The sequence below is a fragment of the Malus sylvestris genome, chromosome 10 (genome assembly GCF_916048215.2).
Source record: "Malus sylvestris chromosome 10, drMalSylv7.2, whole genome shotgun sequence".
In the NCBI taxonomy this organism is placed as follows: Eukaryota; Viridiplantae; Streptophyta; class Magnoliopsida; order Rosales; family Rosaceae; genus Malus; species Malus sylvestris.
Window position 1 is genome coordinate 37,175,853 of NC_062269.1, and position 21,059 is coordinate 37,196,911.

At 35.4% G+C, this 21,059-nt stretch overlaps 3 protein-coding genes and 1 long non-coding RNA gene across 5 annotated transcripts in view; 1 reads left to right on the forward strand and 3 right to left on the reverse strand.

The window, feature by feature from the left end:
- Window positions 1-21,059, reverse strand: part of LOC126585582 (uncharacterized) — a 47,927-nt gene that overhangs the window by 11,480 nt on the left and 15,388 nt on the right. The window lies entirely within an intron of this gene.
- LOC126585579 (agamous-like MADS-box protein AGL29) lies at window positions 106-1,013 on the reverse strand. The gene has a single exon (XM_050250025.1). The coding sequence runs from the start codon at window positions 1,002-1,004 to the stop codon at window positions 477-479; it is 528 nt and encodes a 175-aa protein (XP_050105982.1). The 5' UTR covers window positions 1,005-1,013; the 3' UTR covers window positions 106-476.
- Window positions 3,052-4,579, reverse strand: LOC126585578 (agamous-like MADS-box protein AGL62). Its single transcript, XM_050250024.1, has 2 exons — window positions 4,548-4,579; window positions 3,052-3,756 (listed from the first exon to the last, which is right to left on the reverse strand). Exons 1-2 carry the CDS (start codon window positions 4,577-4,579, stop codon window positions 3,147-3,149), a joined length of 642 nt encoding a protein of 213 aa, XP_050105981.1. The 3' UTR covers window positions 3,052-3,146.
- Window positions 10,431-16,671, forward strand: LOC126585567 (tobamovirus multiplication protein 1-like). 2 transcript variants are annotated; one of them, XM_050250007.1, is made up of 13 exons: window positions 10,432-10,951; window positions 12,125-12,175; window positions 12,905-12,938; window positions 13,303-13,389; window positions 13,476-13,527; window positions 14,236-14,410; window positions 14,549-14,644; window positions 14,989-15,049; window positions 15,230-15,294; window positions 15,476-15,550; window positions 15,626-15,701; window positions 15,823-15,989; window positions 16,335-16,671. In XM_050250007.1, the coding sequence occupies exons 1-13, from the start codon at window positions 10,847-10,849 to the stop codon at window positions 16,362-16,364; spliced, it is 1,074 nt and encodes a 357-aa protein (XP_050105964.1). In that variant the 5' UTR covers window positions 10,432-10,846; the 3' UTR covers window positions 16,365-16,671. The 2 variants fall into 2 exon arrangements, with proteins under 2 accessions (XP_050105965.1, XP_050105964.1); XM_050250008.1 differs by lacking the exon at window positions 15,476-15,550 and having other exon boundaries at window positions 10,431-10,951.

The following is a 21,059-nucleotide window of genomic DNA, read 5'->3' on the forward strand; positions in this document are numbered from 1 at the left end:
TATTCACGCACATGAGCGCAATTGATCATGGCACAACTCTACAATAAAAGCACACAAAACATTTCTACCAACAAAAATTAAAAATAAAAACGAAGCAACCACATATTTTTATCCTTCAACACATTTCACATATTAGGAAATTTCATCTCAGGTACAAGCAAAAGAATGAGGATCCTCCCCGGGACCTCTTTGTGAGGATCCCGAGATACTTAAATCGTGTCTGTTCATCATACATCATGAAGCTAATTTTTGTTTTGTATTGTTCATGTATAATTTTAAATAAAAATATTTAAAATAAGTTATGACTGCTCGATATACAATGAACGAATATGATTTAAGGATCCAAGGGATCCTCGATCCGGAAAGATCCTCATGACAAGGAAAATTACCTAACACCAACATCACAAGCGCAGAAAGACATTCATTCCCTATAAATTACCTAATTAAGGTCTCAGTCACTTTTAGCAACAGTCATATCAGTCTCTCCTGCCATTTGCCAGGAGGAGCAGCGAAGACGATGCCTCCATCTCACTGGCTTTTTCTTTCACGTTCTCGCGCAGCGCCTCCAGCGACGCCTTCATTTTTCGAAGATCTGCCCGGCTGAGCTCACGAAAGCTCGGCGGTTTGCCTTTGAGAGGCAAACCCTTTGCTTTCAGTACAGCCTTGTCAAGCACAAGTCCCCTTTTCTTCTCAGCCTCCAACTGGCTTTCCATGTCCTCCAGTTGCTGGTTAAGCCTCCCCGCTTTTTCATCATTCTTTGAAACCCTAAATTTTGATTTAGGGCACTCCTGATTTAGAAACCTATCTGCGATAGACTCCACATTCGGATGCCCGAACGAGAAGGGCTTCCCTCCCGGAGAGAAAACAAGGACGGCAATCTCAGCGCCGCACAGGGTGGCAAGCTCGTTTGCTTTCTTGAACAGGCCAGTCCTGCGCTTGGAGAAAGTCACCTGCCTAGAGCTGCTATCCTCCACCACTTTCATCTCAATTTTTCTCCTCCCCATGGCTAAATGGGGGAGTTCTGATTGGAAAATGTATGGGGAAGTTGGTGGAAGTGAAGGAGTTTATATAGGGCTAGAGATATAAGGACCCCAAGTAAAGGTTCAATGTTTCTAATATTGGTTTTTAGCCCTTAATTCTATGAGAAAATTGCTGATATACACAGCTTTTAATTATCTTTCCTTTTTGTTATTGAAAATTTCCAAATTGCATTAAAGTTGGCCACTTTCGGATTGCCATCATTGAATTCAAATTTTGCACCCCAGATTTTAAAATTGAATGAGCAAAAGAAAATTTGGATTACAAATTGGGTAACGCTTGGGAAGCTAAATTTTTTATAAAAAAAATTGTAAACTAAATAATGTGTTACCAATAGAAATAAACACGTTTATCAACGCTTAAGTAATAATTCAATCATCAACTTTCATGTCATTTAATTTACAAAAATTTGTCTACAAATTTAATCTTTCTTTTTGTAGTTATCTAATTGTTTGAGTTTTCCTATAAAAAAAAGGCAGTATGTTATAACTTAAAAAGAAAATAGCATTTTTCTCAATCCTCTAAAGTGAGGTTCATGCTCACCCTATTTGATTGTCGTTAGATTAATTTAAATTTTGATATTCTTGTCTCAACTAAAACAAACTAATCTAATCACGATCAATATGAGGTGTTGAGCATCACCTCTACTTTGGCTGGTGGGGGTTGATCAAAGTTTCACTCGAAACAAAATGAGAGGTGAATTCTTTCAATTAGGGAAACGATAAACATATACTTTTTTTACTTCTCACACCTTTTTGTTAAGTCGTGTTTGTTGTTTATGTTTTATTTATCTAATCCAAGAGTCAAAAATTAAAAAAAAAAATGTAAGAAGTTAAAATGAGATGTGAATTCTTTCAATTAGGGAAACGATAAACATATACTTTTTTTTTTACTTCTCACACATTTTTGTTAAGTCATGTTTGTTGTTTCCGTTTTATTTATCTAATTCAAAAGCCATAAATAAATAAAATACAAAAAGTTAAAAAAAAAAAAAAAAGTGTGAAAATCATCAAAAAGGTAATAAATTTGTTAGGTCCAAGGAAAATGTGATAATGCATGGCCCTCTAAACTGGCAAGTGGAAAATCCAATGAATATGGTTGCCAGTTGCATATTAACTTACCATTCTTTAATTGCCAACGAAGTTTTTTCCTTAAATGATATTTCCTTGAATGTACTATAGTTTCTGGCAGGAGTTTTATTTTATTTTTTAAAATGAACATCTCATGTTTAATCTTTTAATGTTATTTTTATACAATGATATAACAAGGTTCTAAAAGGCACTAGGTGTTAGTTGGGTGGGTTGGGGCCTAGTACCTAGGAGGGGCCTAAACGGGGGCCTACGTGGATTTAAGTAAATTTAATATATATCGTAATAAATAAGTGTTTGCTTATACTTAAAAAAATACATAATTATTTTTGGATACATAAACTGTAAAATATAATGACATATAGATTATAAAGTATTTAGACATAATGAAAATATGGGAACAAGCATATAATGTAACTTCATCTAAATATTTAACGAGTCTCATACAATTTAATAAAAAAATAAAATGAAAAAATGAAAAATATATATTTCTTATCTAAATGAGAGTCGTGACCTAAATGTGGGTTTGGACGGACTAGGTGGGCGCCTAAGTAAGTCCATGTGCCCTTTCTTAATTTTTAAACATCTAGAGATTAATCGGGCGGTGAAATAGACCCTGAAGTTGACTCACAAGTCGATTTTCAATTTCAATGACCATCTTGATTGTATAGGTCAATTTTAGAAACCATTTGTGATAAAAATCCTTAAATCTTGTGGGCCGCATTTAATTGCCATGTCAGCACATAACAGAATTTTAACAGAATTATGACGGAAGTACCATATAGATTTGTGACACCTATTTTCAGGGACTACATTGATCGATTTTCAATTTTAAGAACCATCTTAATGATGTTTTAAGGACCATTTGTGATAAAAACCTAGTTATAATTAAACAAAATGTAAATCTACATAAGTTCATGTGGGCGCAACAATTGAAATTACTAATTAATAAAATAACTCATGGGTCCTACTTAGCTTTAAGGTGGGTTCTTTTTTGTTTTTTTTTTTTGTTTCCCAAAATTAATGGCCGTAGCCATAAGGAAAAGCATAAGAACCAGTTCCACTTTGATCAGCATCAAAGTTGGGATTGGTTTGTTGGACAGATCCAGAAGAGGAGGCACCAAAAATATTAGAACTACTGCTCCTCTCCTTAAGATGGTTGGAGATAGTCATGTGCAGCTCCGCCATGGATACATGGATTTGTTTGAGCTCATCCACCCTAAGCTCTTCAATAGGTACACTCCACCACAGGTGCTCTTGAGTTGTCCTTGTCCTGGCTTTCCTTAGGAGCGACTTCTGTCGCTCCTTCACAGCTTCTAATGGGTCAAGAAGCTCGTTGTATTGTTCCATGGCCTCGGAAATTTTCATCTGTTGATGAGTCTTCATGAATTGATGAGTGTAGTCGTTGTTTTCGGGTGAATTTTGGTTCATAAACCGATTGATGACATAGTCGACAGATGGATGGCCATATGAGAAAGGCTTACCAGAAGGTGAGAAGATCACAATACCCACCTCACCGCCAGATAGTGCTATCATATCGGTAGCTTTCTTGTAAACGCCGGACCTTCGTTTCGAGAAAGAAACGAGAAGATCCTCTTCATTTTCGATCTTCTTCATCTCAATCTTTTGTAAGAATTCATGTGATTTCATCATTCATGAATTCATATATGTGAGTTCATCAAACTGCCGATTGCAACTGAACTTGGTAAATGAGCTGTATATATAGTTAGACTTCTTAAGGTTTTATATTCGAATGAAGTAAAACATACTGGAGGGAAAAATGTGATTAAGCCATGTTTGAATTAATGAAGAACAGTTGGCTTAATAATAACTGAAGATAACTGCATTATTAATGAGATAAGGCAGTTATCAGAAATAGAATGGGATTGGTCCCTCTTCTCGGCATAAATATGGATGATTCACAGTTAAGTAAGGTTGCCCCATTTGAAACCTAATACATCCATTGTAGTCGTACAAGAGAAGGGAAGATACATCCTAAAACAGATCATGGCTTCAAGTTCAGGTTTGCATGCTTATTCATGTATATCAGTCCATGCATAGATTTGGTATAACTGGGTTCTGCCGCTCAAGCTGTAGTACCGAGTTCTGCCGCTCAAGCGATAGTCTCTGCAGCTCAAGCGGTTATCTATTGCAGTAAATCTTAGTGTTTATCAAATATGCCATTTGTGTTGATTTACATGTAGTTTAGTAACTTGATTGATTGGATCCTAAATTATATTAAGGGAGTTTTAATGAAAAGCCCACAGTACTGTTCACTTTAACGAAAAACCACATTTTTACACTAAAAAGTCAAACCTGCTACTATTCACTTTACCCTTTATTTTGTCCTTATCATTAAAACTCAAAGTTTTCAAGCCATTTTCATTAGTTTTCCTTTATATTAATTCTAATATCTTTTGCCTTCCTCTTGTTTGCTTGCCCTCCATGGCCATTTGTTTGTTTTGGTAAAGGACAAGAAGGAAATCTGGAAAATGATGAAATGATTGTATTTCTTGGTTAATAGGCTTGGAAAAAGAAGTCTTGCTTGGTTTGGTTTTCTCCTTACATTTCATGTGCTTATATAGGATGAAAAAACGCATCTTTGGTCATTCAATGATGTTGACCGAGTATATATGTTTTTCAAATGGGTAATGTTATAGAGACCATCAATTTAAATTACATTTTATAAATCATATGACGTCGTGGTTGACGATTAAATTATTACTTAAGTGTTAATTAACTTGCTAGCTTATTTTCAGTTATGTTTTCACCTTGAGTATTTGACTTATTGTTTGTATACTGGCCCATGCATGACACTTCACATTGACCTCTGTTTACAATTACTTATAACATCATCTTCACATTATTCACCATATTGTAACTTGAGGCTTTAAGCATTGTTCTAACCAAAAAATTGAATGTTTATTATGCTGAGACATTTTAAATTATAAATTAATGTGTTGTTTGGTAATGTATATATGTTGGTGCAATCGTAATATATATGTTGGTGCAATCATAATTTTAAATTATTAATTAACTCCTATATTAAAAGTTGGAATTTTCATATTTACAAAGGGGATACATACAAATACAATTATAATATTGACGTGCGTTATACATGCATGCACTTTTATTTTATTTTATCAAAGTTAATTAAGTCTACATAGATGAAATATGACAAACTTTTCATACAAATAATAGCGTGATAGCCAGATAGACAAGTGGTGAATTGTTTTTTGTAGTTAAGATCATTCTCTTCAACTTACCGCATTCCAAGTTTAAACCCTCCCCTCTTTTCTTAGTGTAATTTATATTAATAAAATTGCTTGTATTAAAAAAAGAATAGCCTGATAAGAACGTAACATACTCTTGTTAAATTAGTGCTAGAGTCACTAAATCTGTTTACTAAATTTGTTTGTCAATTTGGAAAATCAAAGAGACAATGCCAATCATTTGATAACAAAATTTGACTTTGGTCTAATAAATAACTGACCATATATAAGATGTAGTCAATATTATTAATGATAAGAAACTAACTTGTAACCACAAAACTAACTTCTCTAATATAAGTGGACTCTAAAACCATTTCATTTCTATTAACAAGGCGGTCAACAATATAGTCAATTTGTAACTAAATAACATTCCTAAAAAAAAAAAAAAAAAAAAAACCGGAATTGTATAAAATGATAAAAAAGTAAAAACTGTATCTAATCATATATGGGAGTTCTCAATATCTTCAATATATGGATGGTTACTTATTAAAATATCAATTATACCTCAAAACAATGAAAGATTGAACTACTATTATGGTCTAATAATATTTTTCTTCATTTATAAATGAGAAGTTTCAAGATTGAATAACACGAATGATGAGGATGTATAATATTTGTGTTGACTTCAACATGATTGGCTCATCGTGCAACTTAGCCTCATTCTTTTTACATAGTAGATGCTCCCTTTAAAAAAAATAGAATATCATTATATAAAAATAATTAAGAAACACAATGGGAGATCTATATGCACATTCCCTACCTTGTGTTAATTAATGCAAGAAAAAATATTATAAGCATGATCACAAAATCTCATTACCTTTTCATTTCTGGCGGAAATGGAATAACAAATTAATCTGTCTATTTAGTATACAATACTTTATTGGTGGAAAAGAATAATATTGAAGAATAATTAATCTAATTAGTTAAATATGATCAATAACACATTCCAACTTGTATCATTGATAAGTCCCTTCGATATGCATCTAAAAACAGTCCCTTCGATATGATTGTGGAGATGATGAGATTCCTATGGTCTGCTATCTATTTGGTAGAGTCTATAAACTGCTTTCTATTCTTTAACTGACTGTGAAAGGATAAATTTGCCGCTTAATACTATAGTTTAATGATATTTTTTTTCACATGTAAGTGAGAGGTCTTCTCAAATATCATGAATGACGATTTTCATGATCAATTTATTCCCCCACTCATTAGTTTAGTGTACTAAATATATATAAAAAAAAAAGTTGGACTACCACTTGATGATAAAGAAAACATAATAAAAGTCTCATCCGATAAAATTGGTACGATAAAGAAAACATAATAGAAAATTTATTGTCCACCTCCTGTACATAAACTCATACATAAAATCCCTCATCCCAAGTGCAATTAATATAGCACTTGATAAGAGGATAAAATAAGAAACTTATTTTCAACTAGCTAGCAGGTAATGATTTTCACATTTCTTCTTTTGCACTTCTTTGTACTCATATTTTTCTTTTTCAACCAGCATAATCATTCGACATGCCTGATGTCTCTCTTCTATACAATTTAACTTCCAACGCACATGCATAGCGTTTGTTATCCTTCTAGTACTACAAGAAGAGAACTCTTGCCACCCAAAAAACTTCACATATGTGTCTTCAACCAGTAAATGTTGCTTATTTCTGGATGTGCATAATAATAGGGCTTGTCTGCTATTTGGTGTCATGAAATGATCAATATGTGCTCCCGTTTTCGTTTCAATCTTCTGGCTGTCCTTCGTTCGTATGGCTTTCATGATTCACTCACTAACTCATGAGAGACCATTTGAAGCGGACAACTAAACATAAAAAAGAGAGGCTCAATTTTACAAGGGAAAAGGAAAAATATTGTATTGTTGTGGTCCTTGGTTTGGCTATGTTAGCTATACATAAGATGTTCGGGATTCATTTCCAAATTTAGCACTTTAAAATGATTACGTTTTTAAAGTATAGATAAATGATCTAGTATGACGACGCTTGTGAATAATTTCAACCGTGCATAACTAGTAAAAGATAAATAAAGTACTTCAACTTAAGAGAATTAAACCCTAGGTATTTTAGAGAAGATTAGTGTGCCATTATTTTTGCTGGTAAATATTTGACATTTTGATTTTGCACCTAAGAGCAAGTCCATCACTAAAGACTTTGTGCCAGCACTCAGCGCATTTATCCACTGATCAAGTGAACAGTAATATACTCCAGTGAACAGTAATAAGCCAAAGCATCTCTATTCCTAAAAAAACTAGCCTAGTCAATTTATTAAAATATTATTATTTTTATTATAAAATAATAATAAAATAATTTTATTTTTAATTTTTTGACTTTATAAAAAAATAAAAAATTATTATTATTATTAAAATATTTTTATTTTCTCATCTTCCACACTTCCCATCCCTTCCATTCCTGCACGCCATCCACCCCAACACAGATAATCCATTCCCACCGCCGCCTCCAAACCTCCTCATCCCATCCTTGGACGTCGTTGCCCTCCTGTCCTTCAAATCCCAAGCTGACCTCAACAACAAGCTCCTCTACACCTCCTGTCCTTAAAAACCGTCGCTTCATCCTCTTGCATCTCCACACCTCCGACGCCGTCGATTCGTCCTCCCGTCCTTCTCTCTCCGTGGTTCCTTCCCTCCCGACACCCTCTCCCGCCCCAACCAGCTCCGCTCCTTAGCATCCACAACAACTCCCTCTCTGGCGCAAAAAAAAAAAAAAAAGGCTAACGTCATATGCCTTTTGACGCCACTCTGACGTCAGATGGACCGGTCCCAAGGTCTGTCAATTTTGGGCTAGCCTGGAGACTAGCTTGGGCTGGGTACCAGGTAATGGAACGGGCTGGAGTGGATTGGCTGAGTGCTAGCCTTGGTTTTTGGCTGAGTGCCGGCCTAACCACCTCCCGGTGGAACTGCTCTAAATGATAATATCTTATTACAGTGTTGGAATCTATTTATAATACTACTGTGGTCTGAGACTCTTAATCTCATTTTAGGTGGCTTAACTTGTCGAGTAATGCTAGGTAAATCAATTTTATAGACTACGGACTTATTTGAATGTGCTTTTAAATGACTGAAAGTGTTTTTAGAGAAAATGTTTTTTAGTTTCAAAAGCACTTAAAGTGCTTTCTGCAAGAAGCACCAGTTATGTGCTTTTTCCAGGAAGCACTTTAAGTGCTTTTCCAGAATTTACTTGCATTTTTACTAAGGATTGGTTCCAAAAACATTTTGACCAAAAATGTTTTCAGTCATTCTCAAAACACATCCAAACGAGCACTACATTTGCAAATCATGTGATGTGTCACTAATAGAAAATATGCACGTTAATCATTACTTAATAATAATTCAATTTACATAATATAATTTAAATAAATGGTCTTCCTAGCATTACCCTAAGTTGATAGAGCAGTAATGACTTATGAACTTGTAATTGGTGCTTACCATGCTTTGAATAAACTCCATAATGTAACCAGTTATTGTGGATGCAAATTTCTTCCTCCTCGATCTTGGACGATTTTGCACCTACAAAACAATTAACACCTTAGGTTAAGGCCAAGAGCCTCACGCGCCCACGATGAATGGGGGGGGCTTTGGCCGAAGAACCTCCAATGCCAAAGTTAGAATTTAGAGAGAAAGAGTGTTTAGAGAATTTTGGGATTTTTGCCAAAGTGTTGGAATTAGCTTTTTGGTGAGAATGGGAGTATATTTATAGGGATAGGAGGTGGCTAGGGTTTTTAGGTTTAATTTAGGTTTAATTAGCCAATTTATTTGGCTATTAAACATAAGATGAATGTTTTGGTGGTTTTTGAATTTATTGGGTAATAAAAAGGAAGAAATGGTGAAAAAGGTAGAAAAAAGTGATGGATTAGGTTTTGAAATGGGGATAGCCGGCCATGTGGTGTTTTAGGGTTGAATTGGATGTATTTTGTAGTTATTTGGATATAATGGATGGTTTAATTGACAATTAATGGGTTAATTAGGCAATAAACCCATTAATTAGCCAATTAACATAATTTAAAAGGAATGTGTTTGGGAATTACCTTGTAGAAAGGATTTGATGAGATGGACTTTGAATTGTTACCTATTTTGGGCACTTCTGTCTTGGTTGAAAGAGGGTTGCCCGCTGCTTGCGCGTAGGAACCTCATTGTACTGCAAGGGTATTTTTGTCATTTTTGTCCAAAAATCCACGTGTCGCCCTGTGAATATTTTTGGCTCCACAGTTATGTATTTGAATAAACTCCATAATGTAATAAGTTATAATTTTTCTTGGTCCCATTTTAAAGAAACACGTCTCCACATAATTATAATGGTCAATGAGTACAAAAATATGCAAGAAATAAAATATTTGACGCCTAAAAAATCCTATTTAAGAAATACAACATCCATTAAGCATCGTATTTAACGAACTATTTTTACATAAACGGTAGATAAAAAAGGAAATGAATAACTTATATATAAGTACACATAAAATTAAAGTATAAAGTCTACCGACATAAATTTATACAAATGGGAAGATCCTCAGTATCAAATCTTCATCTTACCTGCTCTAAAAGTTGGGACAAAGATTTTTTGTAGTGTCGCATCATATTTGTTAAAAAATAAATCTTAGGAAACTTCCAAACACCAACATAAAACAATAAAGTAAATAACAAAAGTAATTATCAGTACTCAAGAAAACTATATTTTAAAAGAAAAAGAAAATGGAAGACGAAGACGAAGACCTTTTTTTTCGTCAATACTTATACAAAACTTTACGTACAAAGAAAATAAAAAAATAATTAAATTAAAAAAGAATAAAAAGGAATAATAGCCTTTTGAGAAATGTCAAAGACTCATTTAAAAGTGGAACTGACTATCAGCCAGCTCATGTATTTTTACAGTATTTATAATATTTGTACAATAATTAACGTTAAATTATAAATTAATAAAAAATTAATATAAATCACACTTTAAGATAGTCTCGTTAACGTTTCTTGTGCTTTTGTTTTATTGGTTAAAATACCAAGTCAAACCCGTGGGAGTGAAATTATGTTTTGTGATATTGTCGATATTGATACATTTCATGGGAGAATCAAAGCCACCCGCGTGCGAGAGAATCAGACAAAAGAGAGAGTGTGCATTCAAATGACCAATTTACTCTCGATTTTGTAAGGATTCTTACCCCAAATAAATACCACCAGAATTTTGGTCTCTGGAATTCGAAGATTGCGTTGTTGGGTTGTGGGGGCAAAACTGCAAAAAGATGAAATCAAAGCAGCAGCAGAAGCAAGCAGATTTGTCATGAAAGGTGCCATCAAAGGCACAAAGGGTCCGTACGCTTCTCAGTCTCCAGACCAAAAGCTTTTTTTGCTAAACTCTCTAATTTATAATTAATCTAGAGAGAGAAAGTGGGTTATTGAGGGGGGAGAGAGAGATAAGAGTTTGGAAGAGGATGTTTGGATTGAGAGAAGGGTCTTGCTTTCCGAGGGTGTTGGTGGGAGTGAATGTGGGTCTTGCTCTGGTTGATGGCATTATAGCATTTCTTGCATTTTATCAGGTTTGCTTTCTTCTTCCTTCTTATTTATTTAAAATTGGTTCTTGAGTTCAATTTTTGTGCTTTTGCATTTTCCCAATTGGGTTTTGTTTGGTGAGATTATATTGTGGGGAAGATGGCCATTGTGGGTTTTAAAGGAATGTTCTTTTGCGTGAAATTACTTGAGGAATGGGAATGGTTGCACTTTGTGGGGTTGAATGTTTTTGGATAATTTGAAATGGGCATTTTGTTTTATTTGAAAATTTTCGATATGGAGAATTTGCTTGTCATTTGATTTTCTTGTTGGACGGGTAATTGGGTTCTCTTTTTCTTAGTTAATGGTGAGTTTGGAAAGGGTACTGTGTTATGCTAGTTTAAGTGCCAATGGCATCTAAAAGTTATAGGATTGGCATTAAACTGAGAAAGTTAAAGAATTGGACTCTTCCATTTTAATGAATAGTTCAGCTGTGTCAGTGACTCGGTACAATTGGAAAGCTTAGTAATTCTGAACTGAATGAATGTCATTCAAAATTTTCGTTAATTTTGTGAATGGATAGATTTGAGACCAACCAGTAACCATTTTTGTTTGAAGGAATGTATGCTACAGAGGAGGCAGGTGACCCTTTTTGTTTCTTAGGTTCTTTACAAGGCACTACCGTAGTTATATAACTCTTCCTCTCAATATATATGAATCAATTACTACGGGGAAACTAGTGTCAAGGAATTATTTTGAAATTCAACGAATAAAATACATAATTAACTATTCATGAACGAAATCTTATGGGATTGTTAAATTGTTTGAGATCATGTTTTGAACACCTAGTGTAATGAATACGAATTACATGGTGCTCAATACTTGAGCAAAAGCTTTTAGCACAGGTTTGTTAGTAGTTATACCTATAAATGTTTGGTGTTTTTAGCTTAAATTTGTGTTCATGATACTTGAAAGATCACATCATGTACCCTTACTAGTCCTCACTTTCAAGAATAGCCAGGGTATGAGACTCGGGCGTGACTTTAAGATTACTGCTAAATTCCCATTCTCAAAGTCTGTAACTTATTATCGTCAAGATACATTCTTATGTTTATGTAAATAATATGGATGTGACATCAACCTTTGGAAACTGGGGAAGCCCATGATTGATATCTATGAAGTTCTTTTCTTGAAATCTGAGTTTCTTTTACTTGCTGTTTCAGTTAATTAGAATTCACTTGAGGAATTCACAACTGGGTTGGACTCGGCAAAAAGTAAGTGACGAGTCCTGCTTTACTATTCCTTATTGAAATTCAGATTGTATTTGTGTTTCTTCTTGTTTTTGTGTGTGTTTTTGCCTATATGCATGCGAATATGTACATAAATACATGCATATGTATATGCATACATACATACCAAGTTACCAACACATATTTATATGTGTGTTTGTGTGTGCAACTGTGCATGCATGATGAAGCTAAATTATAAAAGAAATTGTTAGCTGGCTGGATTAACCTATTGTTCTGGACATTTTGCTGTGAAGTATTTTGACATCGTAATCGTATGGCTTCCTGGGGATCAGTCAATGTGAAGAATGTATGACTCTGTTATCTTCTAAAAAAATGACTCTGTTAAAGAAATAGTGCTGTAGCTTAATTAGTTAGTCATAGAATCGGCAACCCCGAGGTTGAGTCCCATAAATTGCATGAACAGATATGGTTCCTAAGAATTTGGTAAAAAATTTAATTAGCTATCACAAGATCAAATAACTTATGCTTAAATATCTCACAGAAAGATGGGGAGGAGAATGATGAATGGGTACATCATACATGTGCATGATGGCTATATATTATTAATTTAGTATTTGTTGCTGCATGTACGCATGAGCTGCTCAATCATACGCATGTGAATATGTATATGCATTTATGGTACAACTAATTTCTATATTGAAGCTCACTAAAGCATGCTGGCATTGTCTTAATACATACTTTTGCCTCGCGCAGGTTTTTCATCTGTTGATTGGCTCTTCTAATTTGGGTAAGAATTGCTTATTCCCAATCCCGATACACTATTGCCTTCTATTCTTTGTCTGAGATCTGATATTCTCGTTCAAGAATATTTGGCCTTAATTATGTTGCTTATCAAGAACCTTGATATTTTGGCCCTCTTTTCCTGGCTTTTGAATTACCTGGATTCTATATATAACTGATTTTGCAACAACCTGTTGGTTATTTATGAGTTTGGACTCACGAAAGTAGCGTCTTGTCGCATAATCAAGATACAGAACTGATGATACCATCTAACCTAATGATTTTTTCCATTAACTTATGACTTCGACAAACATATTTCATTTCATCCTTCATTCAATCTGAATTAATTTATTTGATCTTGTCCATGACAGGTTGCTTAATTTATTTTGTTTTAACTCTTTTTGCTGCTTGCAAGGGGTGGCAATGTTGGTCTAACTCTTGTGGTTTTAGCCTCATGGGTATGCTTTCTCTTCCAAATGCAGACTGTATATCTATCTTCTGTGCTTGATCAGAGTATCTGAATCGTACAAATTTTGCTTTGCAGCATTGCCCGAAATTCTGTTTTTTGCTGCGTTTCTTCTACTTTTATCTTTCTGGTAAGTTTTCTATTTCCTTTTTTTTTTCTTTTTGATTTTAAATAATCCAAAACTTAGCTTAAATACTTTCATGAAAATGTCGAAAAAGTGTAGTGAGTGATCTTAGCTTTGAGGGACGAGCGAGTATGATGGATGAGATGGAAAACTGCACTGCGGGTATTGTGTGACCATAGAATACCTTTCAAGTAAAAAGTATAATACTAACATCAAACATTGTGTTGGGCAACTAGGCAAAAACACACCCACAGGATGAGGATAACGGAAATATGGATGTTAAGATGAATAACCAGCATTCCTTGAGAAGTATGTATATAACAAATCAGCCTTTATTGAGACGTATACTGCTTCCATATACTTGTATATTATGAATCAGCAATTCAGCATATAGATGATATTGCCCATTACTTTTGTTCTTTTTTTCCCACTTTTGTTAAAGTGTTTCGGTATTCATTGCTTATGGATTTTGAAAATACATGTGGCTTTCATGGATCTTTGCCTGGCCTGTTTTCTTTTCAGGCCATTCTATTATAGTATTATTTTTTTTGCCATCTGAAAATAGAGACTGGAAATGCACTTTTATATGAATGAAGATACATTGACCTGTCTTTATCTGAATATTTCCTTTCTCAAGTTGATACTCCTATTGAAAAGATTGTTTCTCTTGAGCTATATTTGACAATTATCTGGGGGCTTTTATTTTACCTTTAGGGTTGACCTGTGCCATCAGGCAGATGATGAGGATGAGGAGGATGAAGGGAGTTTTCGGGAAGCTTTGTTGGAGAAGACTTTTAGCAAACCGAATTCATTGGACAGAGATAGTTATCGAAACTGTTTTCCTCTGCGATTTGTTCATATTGGAAGCCGCCAGAGAATTGTAATTATGGTATTGCCACAGTTCAGAGTTTCCTGTTGTCTACTCGAATATGATATCATGTTATTCCTTAGCGTTGCATTTTTTCTCTTATGTCATGTTTTGCGCAAATTATTGTTAAAGTTGATTAACTTCATGGTTGTCTACCAGGTGACAGTGCTAGTTTTCGTTATAATGATGGCAAGTGCAGTGATAATTTGGATCGGGATGGGAAAAAATTCTATTGATTCTGCACTGGTTGCTCGGGTATGGAAACGTTGCCTAATTCTTGATTCTTAGATTCCTTTTTTCATGTGTAATCACCTTCTATCGTTGGTATGCTGTAGTTCCAGTTTTGCTATATATAGATGCTAAAATAAATCAGGTTTTGCTGCCTCAGTTTTGTGTTCAGACCATAAAATAATTCTTTGCCTTAGAACTTGAATGCAAAGTATTATTATTGTAGTATAAGTATCTAAAGTGTGTATACCTAGTTTTTGACGATTTAAAGAAGCTTATTACTGTTGTGACCAAATATGCAGCTTTCTTTGTACTTATTTCTTATTAACGAGTCCTTAACCCATGGTGCAATGAATTTTTTCATTATACAGGTATATGTGGATCTCTTTGCAATAGCGATACTATTATTGGGAGGAGCATTAGCGTGTTATGGCGAGTAACTATCCCTTCACACTCTTGTACTTTCTTGCATTTTTTTATGTGCAAGTGCAACTCCTCCCTAAATTTTTAATAAGGGAGGAGCACATGATGACTATTTTGGAGTGTCAATAACACCTCTACAGACTTATCCTTCAACCTGAGGTGACATTTTGCTTTGTCTTGGATTTTCAGGGCTCCTATTATGCCTAAGGATGAGAAATGTTAGATCAGAGAGAGCTTCTTCTGAGATGTGGAAGGTATTTAATCTGTTGATGTTATATAATATGTTTATTTTGTTCTTTGTTTCTTGATTTCTACAAATTCATGTTGTATATAATTTCATTCGTCTGTCCATTAAAGTATCAGATCGTTGGGCAATCATTGACGAACATATCAGTGGCTTTATGTTTTATCACTTGCTTCCATTTTTTTTTACAGGTTGCATGTTTAGCTGTTGTTTCCATACTATGTTTCACCTCAAGTTCTTTCGTGGCTCTGTTAACTGATATTCCTGTACGTACTCAATTGTTGTTAACTTGAATTTTCTTTTTCTTTTTCACTTACCTAATTCACCATATCGTTTTGCAGATGCTTTACGATTGGCATCAACTGCATATGAATGATGTTTATACTTCTCTTTTACTGATTTTATATTACTTTGTAGGTAGGTAATTCTAAATTTCGCTTATTGTTTCACGCTCAAACGAATCCTGTTTCTTTTTATCTAATGCCAATCGACAATACGACAGTGCTTTCAGTTTATAATGTTTACATTGTTTTTTCAGGTTCATCAATACCCTCAGCCTTGGTCTTATGGGTCGTGAGAGAATTACCACCCTCAATAACAGCTAACATACGAGAAGAACCATCAACAATAACCTTTGTCAGTGGCGGTTCCACAACATTACAACATCCTCAAAGCTGGACAGCTGCAATGAGCTTGCGGAACCAGGTTCGATTTCTTCTCCATAAACATGCTATTCATTAGTGTTTAACGACCGCTAACCGAGGGTAAAAACCAACAATTTATGTCCTATTTACCAATGCTTAACCATATATGAATCAGATTACAGACTAATCTCAGTCTTTAATCAGTAGTGTACTGAATAGAGTTAGGGTTGCATTCTTTTTCGCTTTTGAAGAAAGTAATTCTTAACTTCTTACAGAAGTATATTCCGACTTTACACTGAATTCGCCATGGTAGCTAGATTTTACAGTAGCAGACCTGTTTGAAATCTTGGTTTGTTTCGTAGATAGTCATTCAGGTTTATGCTCACTAATTAAGTTTGGTTTTCAGGTGCAGATATCAAGAGCAAGTCCCATATAACACTTCCCCCGAATGGAAAGAGAAGAGTCTTACTAACGTTCCTGAGTGCGAAGCATGTCCTTGCTCTCGAAATTTATGAAGTGAGCTGGAATCAGTGAACAACAGACCAGATAACGACTGTGACATCCTTGACCGCAGTTTTGTCCGGAAATTTGTGTACAGCCTGAAGTCGCCGTTGCGATGGTTTTTTGACAATTCAGGGTTGTAAATAGCAACAAGATGCTAATTAAGGGATTCTTTTTGCTACAAAAGTATTTTGATGTGCTTCATTAAATTTTCATTGAAGTTGAAAGAAAAAGATTACGCCCTTGTGTTTGTAGCGTAAAAGTGGAAGTTGAATCACCATCAGAGGAGAGATAATTGAAACGTAAGTTGATGGCGAATTTACAGATTGGACAACAGAAATCTAGAGTTGGACTACAACAGAAATCCAGTAAGAGTGATCGACTGTATGAATCTTAGATTGCCATTTTGCTCGATTTTGCATCAAGTTTTATGTAACTCCAAGTACGCCACTGTCAGTAAACATATCTTTCCAAAATCTTAACGCTGAAAAACATAACGACAGTCACTTAAGCGCCGAAACCAATCCAAACAATGTGTATGTACATAATTCAAATCAAGCTAAAGGGAACCGGCCCGAAACTCCTCGAATCATGCGAGTCATAGATGTTTCCCTCCACCCAAACATGTCCCTGAGGAACTTATTACCACCTCCACCCAAACATGTCCCTGAGGAACTTATTACCAACACCAACAACGTTATAATCTCCAAAATCCTTAAAAAAACGAAAAACAAAAACTAAAATGTTGAAAACCAAAAAAATCCAGAACAAAACTGTTGAAAGTGTTGAGTATATTTTGGCCTCTAGAGTCAGCTACCATGTTCTCTAAGGTTAGTCTTTTTCTTGATTTAAGGGAGATGATTGATTGGTGAAAATTGTTGTTGTAAGGCTTAGACTAGGCTACTTTGTTGTAAGGCTTAGACTAGGCTACTTTCTTTTCCTTGATTTAAGGGAGATGATTGATTGATGAAAGTTGTTGTAAGGCTTAGACTAGGCTAGTTAGCTTTGCTTTTTTCTTTGTCACTTTTCTTTCTTCTTTCTTTCTTTCTTCCTCCTTCCTCATATATACCTGAACCATTGTACATTAAACTTATGAAATACATTACAAATTAAAGCCATAATTTCTATATGGTATCAGAGCATGTTCTTTTGTAACCTGTCTTTGCCATTCTTGCTGCTGCAAATTTTTTCTTTCAAAGTCTAAGTCATGGCTGAAGAAAGTTCTGTGAACCATGATGAGGAAACCCAACATAGTCTTTCTCCAAACTTCTCAGACGTTGAGGTTAACACCCATCAACGTATATGTTCAGTTCTCTTAAACGAGTTCAATTATCTTCCTTGGTCCTGAGCTGTTTCACTAGCTCTTGGAGGCAAAGGGAAGTTAGGGTTTGTAAATGGAAGCATGGAAGCTCCAGACCGTTCTTCCTCTACATACGATGCATGGCTTTGCAAAGATCAACTTGTCATGTCCTTGCTGCTCAACACCATGGAGAAACATGTTGCTGAAATTTTTAGCTATTCTAATTCCCGCACATGATCTTTGGAAAGCTTTGCAAGATATGTATGGAAATCAAAACAACTATGTGCGGGTCTTCCAATTAAATAAAGACATTACTGGTGCTCAACAAGAAGGGAAAACGTTTGTTCAACACCTTGGGAGTCTCAAAGCCATGTGGAATGAGTTGGATGTATATCTCCCACATACCACAGATCCTACCATTCTCTTAAAACGAGCTGAGGAAGACAAAATTTATCAGCTGTTAGAGAGTTTGAGCTCTAAGTACGAGGACCTAAGGAGTCACATCTTGATGAGTCAAGACCTACCTACCTTCAATAATGTTTGTGCAACTATCCAACGAGAAGAAGCAAGGAAGAAGATTATGAATGCTGATCACAGCCCCAGATTGACTGAGACTCGGGCATATGCATCAAATTACAAGAATTCAGAAGCCAAAGTATACAAGGGAAGAAACACACATCTAAAATGCAAATATTGCAATGGTGTTGGTCATGTGGAAGACAAGTGTTGGGAACTTCATCCTGAACTTAAGCCTAAGTTCAGCAAAGATGGAAAGATAATACCAAGGTCCTCACAACAATTTCAACCTCATTTCAAGCACAACTTGCTAATGCTTACCCTCCTACCATTTCACAAGGATCCATGGAGTTCATTGCCAATCCATTGTCATTGATAAATGAATTTGTAGCTTACCTACAAAGTAAGGGACACGGAGGAGGCTGACATGGTCAAGGCAATGAAGAGGGTAGTCACACAACTATGTTGGGACAATTTGCCAGCTTTCTTGCTAGAAATGAGAAAGTTCCAAAGGGAGAAGCATCAGGTATACTCAAAGCCTTCACTACTACCCTATTAACTAGTACTAAAACTGATTGTTGGATAATTGATTCAGGCGCCACAGATCATATGACAAACAAAGTTACAAATTTACATCATTTTTAACTAGTACTAAAACTGATCTGTTGCAAATGGAAAAAATGTCTTAGTTTTGAGAAAAGGAGAAATAAACTTACTCTCTCAAAAAATACCTTCCACTGCCCTCTATGTACCAACCTTTCCTTTCCAACTTTTGTCAATTGGAAAGATTACCAACACTCTAAACTGCCGCGCTATTTGCTCACCAAATAATATGATGTTTCAGGATGTTCTCACCATGAAGATGATTGGTGAAGGGGTCTTCATAAATGGACTTTACTACCTGTGCAAGAATGCATGTTTCACTCAGGCTTTTCAAGCTCAATCGAAATCCATAGATGAAAACCAACTTTGGCATAGGAGATTAGTTCACCCCTCTGAAGTTGTCTTGTCTAAACTGTTTCCAAATTTTTGTAACCCCTATCCTATTTGTGATACTTGTCAATTTTCTAAGTTTACTAGGCTACCCTTTGGTAATTCAATGTCTAGGACAAGTAAACCTTTTGAAATGGTACAAACCGATGTATGGGAACCTGCAACTGAATCAATGGAAGGGTTTAAGTACTTTATTCTATTTGTTGATGATTTCTCTCGAACAAGTTTTCTATATCTTATGAAATCAAAGAGTGAAGCCCCAACCATTTTCAAAGACTTTCACATGCATGTTAAAACACAATTTCAATCAAACATTAAGGTTTTAAGGTCAGATAATGGCACTGAATTTCTATCCAACAACATGCTTCAATACATAAGTTCTCAGGGTATCATACATCAAAACAGCCGTGTAGGGACTCCTCAACAAAATGGAGTAGCCGAGAGGAAAATAGAGATCTCTTGGAGAAGACTCGTGCTCTCATGATTCACATGCATGTTCTAAAGAAATCTTGGTCGTTTGCCATCCATACTGCCACTTATCTTATCAATCGACTTCCAAGTCGTGTGCTAGGGTTTAAATCTCCCTATGAAGTTCTCAAGGGGAGGAAAATAGATTTGACACACCGCAAGGTGTTTGGTTGTGTTTGTTTTGTTCACATCCAAACCTTGAACCGTGACAAACTAGATGCTAGGGCAACCAAGTGTGTGTTTATGGGATACTCGGCCACCCAAAAGAGATACAAGTGCTTCAATCCAGTCACTAAGAAGTGCACAGTTTCAAGAGATGTGAAGTTCGAAGAAGACTGTCCCTATTTTACAAGTTAGGAGGAGGATTTAGTTGACATGTTCCCACTCCCTCAAAACTTTAATCATCCGATGTTGGAAGAAAGATCAGTCACTGTGAGTCCAGTAAGAGTGAAGAAATGCCATACTCTGATCATTCTCAGTCCACTACAGAGTCTCAAGTGATTAAGAGAAACCCTCATCGAATTAGAAAACCTCCAGCTAGGTTGCAAGACTATGTTACATATGCCTCACGGCATCCTATCACTGAATGTATCAGCTTTAGTAAGTTCTCAACATCTCATGCTGCATTTCTTAGTGAAATTGATAAGCACTGTGAACTAAGAAGCTTTCAAGAAGCTTCTCTTCTCCCACAATGGAACCAAGCCATGACAGAAGAGCTTCGTGCACTGGAAGAGAATCACACCTGGAGTCTAGTTTAACTACCACCAGGAAAAAAGGTTGTTGGAAGTCGTTGGATCTACAAGACAAAATACAAAGCTGATGGATATATCGAGAGACATAAGGCTAGACTTGTTGCTCGAGGTTTCACCTAAACCTTTAGAGTAGATTATAAGGAAACATTTGCACTGGTGGCCAAGATGAACTCAGTCAGGGTTTTACTTTCAGTTGCAATCAATTGTGGGTGGTCACTCTACCAAATGAACGTGAAGAATGCTTTCCTTCACGGAGAGTTGCTGGAAAAAGTGTATATGTAACCTCCTCCAGGCTATGATGGTATCAAAGGCAACATGGTTTGTAAATTGCACAAGATAATATACGGATTGAAACAATCACCAAGAGCTTGGTATGCCAAGCTAAGTTATGTTCTGGAAAAGGTTGGATTCGTGCGAAGTAATGTTGATTCTTCGTTATTTGTGAGAACTGGCACCAGTGGGAAGTTGGTGGTCCTCATCTACGTTGATGATCTTATCATCATTGGAGATAATATCGTGGAGATTGAGGCACTAAAACTCTCACTACGTCAAACTTTCGTTATCAAAGATTTGGGGAGGTTAAAGTATTTTTTGGGGATCG

Coding starts and splice junctions, on each gene's coding strand:
- LOC126585567 (XM_050250007.1), top strand. CDS start 10,847: ATGTTTGGATTGAGAGAAGGGTCTTGCTTTCCGAGGGTGTTGGTGGGA. Junction 13,390..13,475: donor TTGTGGTTTTAGCCTCATGG/GTATGCTTTCTC, acceptor TTTGCTTTGCAG/CATTGCCCGAAATTCTGTTT. Junction 14,411..14,548: donor GCCAGAGAATTGTAATTATG/GTATTGCCACAG, acceptor GTTGTCTACCAG/GTGACAGTGCTAGTTTTCGT.
- LOC126585579 (XM_050250025.1), bottom strand. CDS start 1,004: ATGGGGAGGAGAAAAATTGAGATGAAAGTGGTGGAGGATAGCAGCTCT.
- LOC126585578 (XM_050250024.1), bottom strand. CDS start 4,579: ATGGCCATGGAGGGCAAGCAAACAAGAGGAAG. Junction 3,757..4,547: donor GGCAAGCAAACAAGAGGAAG/GCAAAAGATATT, acceptor ACATGAATTCTT/ACAAAAGATTGAGATGAAGA.